The sequence below is a fragment of the Lepisosteus platostomus genome, chromosome 21 (genome assembly GCF_059453375.1).
Source record: "Lepisosteus platostomus isolate fLepPlt1 chromosome 21, fLepPlt1.hap1, whole genome shotgun sequence".
Classification (NCBI taxonomy): domain Eukaryota; kingdom Metazoa; phylum Chordata; class Actinopteri; order Semionotiformes; family Lepisosteidae; genus Lepisosteus; species Lepisosteus platostomus.
In genome coordinates, this window is record NC_142631.1 from 12,198,942 (window position 1) to 12,209,704 (window position 10,763).

General features: G+C 35.4%; 1 protein-coding gene across 1 annotated transcript; it reads right to left on the reverse strand.

The window, feature by feature from the left end:
- Window positions 1-9,591: 9,591 nt before the first annotated feature.
- Window positions 9,592-10,497, reverse strand: LOC148644050 (myosin light polypeptide 6). Its single transcript, XM_088614752.1, has one exon. It carries the CDS (start codon window positions 10,424-10,426, stop codon window positions 9,827-9,829), a length of 600 nt encoding a protein of 199 aa, XP_088470878.1. The 5' UTR covers window positions 10,427-10,497; the 3' UTR covers window positions 9,592-9,826.
- Window positions 10,498-10,763: the final 266 nt, after the last annotated feature.

Sequence of the window (10,763 nt, forward strand, 5' to 3'; positions counted from 1 at the left end):
AATCAATTCATGCTCAAATGTTTTCTACACTCAGGACTCAAAACAAGTCTCACAGATAATCCCCCAAAAATAATATGTGTAGAATTTCCTAGAAATATAGGAAACAAAACTGTTGATTTAAAACTGTTGATTCCCTAGGTGTTTCTAAATAACATATTGTTTTAAAATATTTAAGTTACTGCTTTAAAACTACAAGCAGTTGAATTTAAGAGCTTGGGGAGGTACTCCAGTGACATATGGGCTTACAGATTTCCCACAACACCACGGGACACTTTGAATTTTTATAAAAAGTGAAATAATAAATCAAATAAAGCCATTGTAAAATACACTATTGCTAATATATTAAAATTAAAATGAGAATCTTCTCATTTCTACAAGGCCAATATTTAGAGGCTGTGGTACAGTAATTACTGTCAAATCTGGACTTAAACACCTCCTTCTTTAGTAGGGCTTTTATTTAATTAGTGTCTCTGTTTGCCCCTTGTTTTTAACTGCACTAAATCTGTTACCTCCTTTTCTTGTTAACGTTTTTCTTCTTACTCTACAAATTTCCTTGAGAAGCTATTCTTAAAGGCGATAGATTTAAAGTATCAATGAACCCGTACTTAATATTTTTCAAAGCTTCCACCTACAGTATGATAAGATTTTCAAGCTTTGACACTTGGTAGTATGACTCTGATGTGCTTGGTCTTGTCTAAAAAATACATATCTTAGTACCCTTACTTTCTTGATCCATGGGGATTCTGGTTACTGTATGTGTGTTTGAGAGTAGTGACTTTCTTTCCCTCTTGTTTTTCTACCTAGCAGATGAGTTATCTTTTTCACTAAGCTTTAAATCATATACAGTAATTACAGGAATCTAGTTTTAATCATTCTTTAGGTAATGCTGGTTTAGTATTAAAAATCCACATTGTATTAATTATTTTTCTGTCTGTGCCCACTTATCTTGTCCCAGAAAACTCCTGAGAATGAAATGTTTCATCCACGACAGTGCAATCAATTTACAGTATACTGTATGTATTAAACAAATGAATATTATATAAAGGAGGGAAATAAGTTTTCAACCTGCAATAGGAAAACCACCTAAACTAAACAATATCTAAGTCAATTAATACAATAATATACAGCTGCCAGAGGATCCTGACTTATCTGTATTATACTACATTATTATTATTATTATTATTATTATTATTATTATTATTATTAACATTATTATTACAGTATATGTTTCTTACACACACTGATAGTTTTATTTAATTATGCCGAAAAAGCAAAAGTGTTGATATTTTATTAAAAACATTAGAACAATATTATTAACAGGATGAAAAATGCATGTCCCTCCTATATAAAATCTGTAGTTCAGTCAGATTCTAATAATAATGGAACAAGGTGCAGAATATAAAGCGATAGCACACTATGGAGTGAACTTGCATAGCTAAGGATATGACCGCACTGACCAGAGATCAGTACAGTCCACAACCCCCTTACTTTTGAGGAATGAACCAGGGAGGATGCTGCAAGGATGAAGTTAGGGTGGAGGGTGGAGGGTGGAGGCATAGGTGATGGAAAAGATGTGCGCAGAGAACGTTTATATGTAGGAGAGCATCAGAATGAGATTAGAATTTGACCTCCTTTAAAACATAAATAACACCATTCCAGTAGTTTGGTCAAATTCTAATAACATCAGAATAAGTTGAAAATATAAAGGGATAGCATACTTTGTACATTGATGTTAACTCACCTGGCTCAGGAAATAACAATGCTTTCAGAATATCAGCACTTTCACAATACCTAAAGACATCCCCAAAATACTGACTGTATGTTGGCAATGCAGAGTGCCTTCAATTACAATAAGACAGAAATGCAGAGTGTTAGAAGAGATGTGTAGAGTTTTTGGAAGTATTTATATATAGTAGGAGAGTGTAAGTGTGGGAATCCTCCCAGTCTTCTGTTTAATAACCACATGTGCATGAAAATAAGAAACATGTTAGAACTACGGAAACCAAAACTGTATTCTGACACTACCTTTAAACAAACAGTTCTGTTGACCAGAAATATTAAAATTCAACACTAGCCATCATACTGCTATGACATCCACGTGGCTCTCAGTACTATTCAATTATTTAAAGTGAGAACATAAGCAAAAATAAAATAATTTCCCCATAGAAACACAAAACAAACATTCATCTGTTGACCCATGTTGAATATTTTGTCTGCACCTTTCACTTGCTTGCTTTGTGAGACAAAAGCCCAGTCACATTCAGTTATAGTATAAATGAAAAAAAAAACTATTACGAATAAGAAAGGAATATTCAGAAGAAGCTCAGTGAAGGTCTTTCATTGTAGAATGCTGCCTTAGCTCTGTCTCATTTATGGCAGGGTGAGGATGCAGTCTTCTCACACAAACAGCGGGAAGCTCTCGGAGAGCATGAGTCAATTCCCTGAGGCTCTCTTCTGACTTTTGTTCCCCATGTTCTCAATTAATTTGTCAATCTAATTATCTGATTAATTGTACAATTTTTAACATTCTTCTCTGGGTTTCTGAAAAGATTTAAAGGCCACTGCGCCTTCAATCGATGTCTTTTGTCCAGTCAGCTGGAAAAGACATTGAAAAATGTTTAAATACACCCTATTGAGAAATGTAATTGGAGCTACTAAGTGAATCGAGGATATTAAACTGGAACACACAAAAAAAAACAGAAACACAAAAGGAGTGGAGTTTAAAACCACTAAAGTTTAAAATGGGATTATAAATCTTCAGTTTTTAAGAATATAAGAACAAAAGGGAACAAATTAGAGGAGGTGAGTGTGGCATTCGTGCTTACACATTACTAATAGTTATTTGATCTAAGGATTTCATCCAGCCATTTCTTGAAAGTTGTGATGGACGCAGAAGTAACAATGTGGCTGGGAAGCTTGCTCCAGACCTCCACCATACGTCTTGTAAAAAAAAGAGAATTGTGTTCCCTTATAAAAATCACTTTAGTTTGTAAGAATTGTGGAAACAATTACTAATAATATAGTGGAAGGAGTTGTAGACATAAGGTTGTCAGAAATGGCAAGAAACTGACCTGGTGAATCTGTAAAATAATGAGCATTGTGATTCCAGGGATTCTGAGACATCGAATGCTACTATTCTGTTACAGCCCCTGAGATAATTGGAGAAGTTGACATACTAGTAAAATAATTTGCTAGGCATTAACTATCATTATTGGTCACCCCTACAAATCCAGGTAGTGTATGTCACTGTCTCTTGTCTTTGCGGTGTTTTCCTATTCCCATTGCATGCAACAACTTAACTTAAATGTGCATTCAGAGATTGTACAGCACAGTCCTTTCTAGCAGTTTTGAAGAGATAGTGGTGCATGGCAAAGAGACTCTGAGGCATATTATTTTTTATTTTATTTGTTTAGTTAGTTAGTGTTTCAGTGAAACCATGTGGTAGCCTTGCACATTAAGCAGATCTGCATTGTTATGCTTCCAAATGCAAAAGGAAAAAAAGGCCAACAGTTCATTAAAGGGTGATTTACTTTGCAGAAGAATGCTGCTTCTTCCAGCACTTCCAAATTATTCCATGTACAGTGTACAGAATGATCTTGAAATGGCTTTTCTCCTGTCAGTAAGGTGGCCTCTTTATCACTTTCTATACTGTATTATGTTTTGATTAATTTTAAATTGACTGCCTTGCTTCAGTAGACTGTGAAATTTATTTTTCTTTTTTTGATTTTTCAATTCCTCCCATAACATTTACAGAGAGCAGGCATAGACAGGAAAAGGCACAACTTGATCACACAATTAAGCAAGAGTGCCACTAATATTGCACATTACCTCTCCATTAAACTGGTTCATTTAGACCTTTAATCATTGTTTGTACCAACCATTTTATTTAAATCTTTATAATAGTAGAATAGCATCATTTTAAAATTGAAACCCACATGAAAAATAACAAGAATTATTCCCCTGGAAGAAAAGCAAAAGCAGAGGGCTTTATTTTTTTAATTCTGAATAAACAGATAGCATTAGTCAATATTCAGTCTGCCTTCACACTTGGCAGAATTTTACTCTGATAACTCTCATAACAAAAAAGAACAAAGAAGCGTTTGCTTTTCTAGCAGAAAACTAAGAACATTTAATGACAGTCCATTGAAATGAATAACTCAATATTTTCCTGTACACTGGTCTAGCCCAGTGTGAAGCTGACTTTGGAAATATTCTATTTTATTGACCCCTGTAACATTTTAATTTCATGTTATTTAATGTCATTTTGTGCCCTTTCATTCTGCTTGATGAATTGCTCTTTGCAGCTTTTAGCATTTTCTTTCTGTAATTTTGTTTCATGCCTGTTATAATTTAAAAGCAAAGTGAATTTCAGCTGCATTTCAAAAGTCTTAAAATCCCACAGATAAGAATATCAACTGGCTATTCTGTGACAGTATTTCTCAAAAAACTGTAACTAAGGACACAACAGCCAATAACATTTACCTGAAGCTATAAAAATCTTGTTTTAGTGCACCATAATTGTTTTATACTATACTTATAAAATGTTTGGCTGGACATGTTTAAAACTGTGATACATAGTTTATATACTGTATTTCATGATACTTTAATTTTCATGTAGTATACTAGGAATAATATTTTTACACATAGCCACATGTGTGGCAGGTGAATCATGCACTAAGAACCCTATGTCTCTGACTATCACTTTTATTATTTAATGTTGTTTGTGTATGCTATCACCTTGGCTCTGTACTTTTATTTTTTTAGTTGCTACTGAGTTTGTTATCCCTCCGGTTCCACTCTCATTTGGGTTTAAACTGCTCATGGGATTCTTTCTCATATCCAGTCAAGCTAGAGGTTCAGGATGTGCATAGTCTGACAACACACTTATCATTCAGGAAGAATCATCCCTATTCCACAAGGACCACTAGAACCATACTGCCCACTGCCTTATCCTTTCCTCAATCACAGGCGCTGAGCTACAATTTGTTAACATTTCAGAACCATCACTCACAATGTCACTTTGGGGATTTTATCTGTGTACTAATGCTCTCCTATGTTATTAAATGCACATTCCAATGTATTTTAGAGGATTTTCCATCAGTTCAAAAATGTTCAAAAAACTATCACGTCATGCAGAATGCATCAGGTGTGTTCCTAAATAGCTGAAAAGTGTGACTGTTTTGAACTGACCTCCTTTTGTTGGTGCTGTTTTATGATCAAGTTGAAAATACTAAATAGTTGTTGCAGAAACGTATTGGTATTCAGTGCTTTTCCATCTATTATTATTGAAGTCAAAGAGAGGATTCAATGTGTTTTAAACCCACTATATACTGTGTCTGTCTCTTTCACACATTAGACTTGATTTTAATGTTACGGCAACCACTAAGCTGCACATGTGACATAGGAAGCTGTACCATTGCTTTCATTTTTCCCTCCCCATTGAGAGGTGCATATAGAACAATATACAGTATGTCAAAACTGTATAATATAGTCATATTAAAAACCCATTTATTATGATCTTCAGAGTGAGAAGGGCATTGCAGTATATCTTTATATATATATGGTACATAAAGATTAGATTCTAGAGTATTGTGTATAATTGTAGTCGCAGTGTTGTAAAAAGCATATTGCTGCTCTAGAATCAGTCCAGAGAAGAGCAACAAGACACATTCCTGCACTTAATGGCTTTTGCTGACAGATTCAAAGATGAACCATACAGTATTTGTCTTAAACAGAAAGTATTATGCAGGGATCTGTTACAAACTCCTCAAAGACATTGACACAGTCAACCTAGAGGATGTCTTCAGAATAAACATTGCAACAAAAACCAGAGGGCACAAGTACAACTACAAGGAAGTGCATTTAAAACTGAGAAAGGGAGCTACTTCTTTAATCCAAGGGTTGTAAGAGTATTGAACAAGCTACACAGCTATGTTGTTGAAGACGATAACCTGGCATTTTTCAAGAAATGTCTGGATGAGATCCTTGCATCGATTAATTACTAACTACCAAATGGGCTATATGGGCCAACTGGTCTCCCCTCTTATATTCTTCTGTGTAAATCTAACCGAATATGAAATAATGTTGATTAATAAATATGCACAGGTAATTTTTCCATAATCCTTCATTTAAAAACAACGGGGGATTATATTAAAATAGATGCTAATGTGGGAAAACATGAAAAAGGGTAAGGTAAAAAATAAATACTTCCCTAGACAAGAAGAGTACAATAGTGTTACAGGGAGTGCTAATTTCCTAAGTTGGTACTTACCATTTACCTAATGGTAAAGGAGGCCATAATATTTGCAAATGTTCTGATCTTGCGCTCAATCTTATTCTTACCAGTGTACACATTACATGGTTGGGGCTCTGAAGATGGGTAGCCAATCTGAACTCCCAAGAAGCACAACACTGTCACTTTGATGCAGTTTCGCAGTCTAAATTCTGTAATGTGTTCCACTGTGAACATAAATACATTTTGACTATCATCTTGAAAGATATATGCATTTATAAGCATATTGAACTTTTGTTTCTCCTTTGCTGACACAAAAGACTTGAAAAGCAACATCACTTATTTTAGAAGCTCATCAAAATGTTGTTTATACATGTCTGGATATGAACTGGCCTTTTCTAAAATACATCACTAGTAGTGACTAAATAGTTGAATACTGTAAATGGTGAGTCGAGTCAAAACACAATCACACACTAATGTAGTTATTTACATATCAGTGTGTAAAGTTACCATAAGGTGGGTTTTTGATTGAACACCTCTAAATCAGGATCTCCCCATCACAGTTGAACTGCCTATTTTGTTGCATATTTTGTTTTTAATCTCATTGTGTTTCTCAGAGATGAGGCACAGAAACTTATCCATTCACGTTTACACTCAAGCTAGCTCAGTGCTGCTTTTCAACATGTTCAAATGGTTTAAGAAAGCATTATTCACATTTACAGCCCTATGCTCCAACGTTAATCTGTTGTGTCTGTTAAGAGTTCAGCCCTAAAAATGCCCTGGGGGACCTGTCTTATGGATCACAGGGATACACATCACTGTCCAAATCATTGCCTGTCTTTCCTTGACCACTGTCACAAAGTCACAACTGAGGACAAGACAACCATGGGCTGTCTTTGATTGCTCAGTGCCTCATCAGTAGAAGGAAAATGAATCTAACCCAATGTGAAATAATGTTGCAAAAAACTACTGCAGTAATATTCAATATATTGTTTTCATAGTTTTTTTCTTCTACAGACTAGTGGGCGAACATAGACCCGGACTTGCTATGAATAACAAAAGTACTGCTAATGATGCTATTACAAGTTTGTATATGCTGTATAATGTAACACCAACTAGACAAGAATTAGAATATAACAATTTGTTTTTTTATAACTTCAAAGCACTATCTTTAAAACACACAGCGGTGACTGTTGATACTTAAAATGATCTTTGAAACTGGGAAAATAAAACCTTTCAAGATTGCTATCAGTAATCAGCAAAGTAAAAAGCCTAAATATTAAATTTAGTAAAACAGCAGTGAACTTTCAATTGATACAGCACAGAAGAAAATGGATATGTTTCCATGTTTGCTAGGTGGAACAGCTTTTGTATTACTATCAGGAATGAACACATTTCTTTTAGAGCAGCATCAGGGTACGTACCGTACTGTATTATTATTATTATTATTATTATTATTATTATTATTATTGTAGTTTTAGTCCTCTACAGCTAATACAAAAACACCCATCCCCATCTCTTTACAATAAAAAGAAAAAGACAGACAAATAAACCATCAGGGTATTTATCAAATGAACACCTGAACTGTGTGCTGTAGATTGATATTTTAACCCTCAGTAATCAGCAAAGACTGAGTTTTCCTTTTGAGCAGGGTTTGGATGTCTTGAGAATTTGAAGTGTACAAGAAGATGTGCATGTAAAGGAACAAGTTGATCTTAATCTTAAGCATAGAATTAACCTCTGGTTGTTATTGTAATGCAGTCAGGTACCACCCTGCACTATCCTCTCACTGACATATGTTGAGGGTTTGAGTGGGGAGCTGTGTCAGTGTGTTAACTGCAAAGGAACAAGTAGAGTTTAATTCCATGTTTGGCGAATAACACAAATGTCACCTACGGAGCACACAGAGGTTTTATAGATATGCATCTAGAACATCCTCAGACAAAAACTGGATACTAAGTTTCCTACTACACTGTTACCCAGTTAGTCACTCTGTAATTTAATAAATTAAATATAAAAGGAAAAAAAAAGTTGTAATATGCAGATTAGAAGCAAATGAAGATGACAAATTATTAAGACATTAATTATTAAAAGATGGAAAAAAAATGTTAATGTGATCATCACATTATATAGTTGCGTGAAAAATGTTTCAAAATCAGACTTAATGCTGTTTTAGTAAAATCCAGAGAGGGAAGAAAAGTTACTGAAGGCACATGTAAATTTGTATCTTTAGCTCAGCCCTGTGACACATTGAATTATGCAGTATGAGGTGGCACAGCATGCAATTTAGTGTCAAAGCCTCCACACTTTTGTATTTTAAATAGAATTAAAATGAACAATGTGAAACCAGATATTTAAACACATATACAACAAGATTAAATTTTTGGATTCACAGCAAAAATACTATCAAAAACACATCACATACTGTTTTATCTATCCTAAGGAGATCTATATTCCTACCCTCCATGTTTAGGATTTTAGGCTTTCTCTTCTGTTCATCATAAAAGCCTTTTAAATCGGAATTAAGTGGTATACATTTGACTCTGCAATCCGGCATTGAAGCAGAAGATGTTCAGCGGCTCAAAAGTCTCACAAGTCCTTTTGAGAATTGTATTTTCATCGTCTGGAGTTTCATGGATATGCATCTTAATCTTTTGCACAATGAAAATTAAAAATAAAATAACTGTCTGTGACTTTTAACACCCTTTTCCTACATGGGTGAGATATTCAAATGTACAGTTATTATTATGTTACTCAATGAAGTTACTTCTTATCCAACAATTCTGAATAAACTGTTGTCTATCTGTTTCACATTTGATACATGCAGTAGTAAATTAAACAGAACTGACAGTGCTTATATTGCTACTTGTGGGAGAGGGCAAACCAACAGCCTTCTCCAAGAATTTTATGCATTAAAACAAATCTGCATTACTGTAGAAGAAGAAGGAATTATTTTTCCTTTAATTTCCAATTTAAATTTCATTTTTAAAAATACCGTATTTTATATACTGTACAATTTCGCAAACCTGATAAATGAACAATATGTTATAGTTCTCTAAATATTGGAAAAACAATATTTATTTTTTCCACAACAATTTTGGCGTGATTTTATGTGCATTTTCTAGAAGTAATAAGTGTAAATGAACTTATTTTGTATTTAAAAATTTAAAACATTTAAAAGTGCACACATTTGCCAAAGACTGTGTGTTTATGCACATACAATTTATTCACATACTGTAGTAAAAGACACGGCACCCTTAAGTTAGAGTAAAGTTACTGTACACATTCTTTTTAAGAATGCCTTTTGCAAAATAAACTAAATCAGACTAGGTAAGGCTATAAGAAACAACAGAAAATGCTTTTTGCATTGCTTGCTTTTTTATTTATATGGCTTTTTAGATACAATACTGTTGATGTGGAAAGTTTTCTTGTCTTGCTTACATTACTGATCTGATCTTTTGACACAAAGTATCAAGTCATCTTCTCTGCCTTTGGAGCCCCTCAAAATTAAAATAAAAAGTAACGTAGCATGGATGCATTGAAATCAATGAGGTGGATGCAGAACTGCAGGGAAAAGTCCTTTCAATGTCCAGTTTAGCCAGACAGGATGTGCTTCACAAAAGAGGCATAGTTGATACAGCCATTGGCATCTTCCTGGCCAGCCATGAGTCGGTCCACCTCGTCTTCTGTCATCCTCTCTCCCAGGGTGGCCAGCACGTGGCGCAGCTCAGCACCCATGATGGTACCATTGCCTTCCTTGTCGAAGACACGCAGGCCCTCCACAAAGTCTTCAAAGTTGCCCTTGTCCTTGGAGCGGGAGATATGCTGCAGCATGGGGAGGAAGGTCTCAAAATCCAGCATTTTGTTGTGCATCTCCTCTGGACGAGGTTTGCCTAGAACTTTGAGGACATCAGCATTGGTGGGGTTCTGTCCCAGCGCGCGCATGACATCCCCACACTGGGCGTAGGAGATCTTCATCTCCCCAGTGGGGGTCCTGTCGAACAGCGTGAAAGCCTCCTTAAATTCTTCAATCTGGTCTGGGGTGTACTCAATGGTGATGCTCTTGGGGTCAAAGTCAGGCTCTTTTGGTAGCTCAGGCTCGGGTTCTGGAGGAGGAGCAGGCTTGGCCACTTCCTTCTTTGGCTCTGGCTTTTTGGGCTCTGGTTTCTTTGTCTCCAGCTTTTTGGGAGCCATGGTGCTGGATTCTCAGGAGTTGGACAAAGGGGTCAGCTGAGAGAAGAAATCGGCGAGGCACAGATGCCAAACTCTTTTCCAAAAGCTTTTATACCTTCTCCTCCTGTGTCTAGAGAAGGGGAGGGGGGCATTTCAACTAAATGAAGCTCTATGACTTACTATAAAAGGAAGAAACTTGAAATAGACCTGTCTGCCACTCACTCCACAATTCCCCATTGTTATCAGCTGCTGTCACCTAGTTGTCAAGGCCCCCTGGATACCATTAACAGCTTGAATGCAAGCTAAATGATCTTCACTTTTTATTTCAAAGAGATATAAGAGACAACTTCAAAGAGAA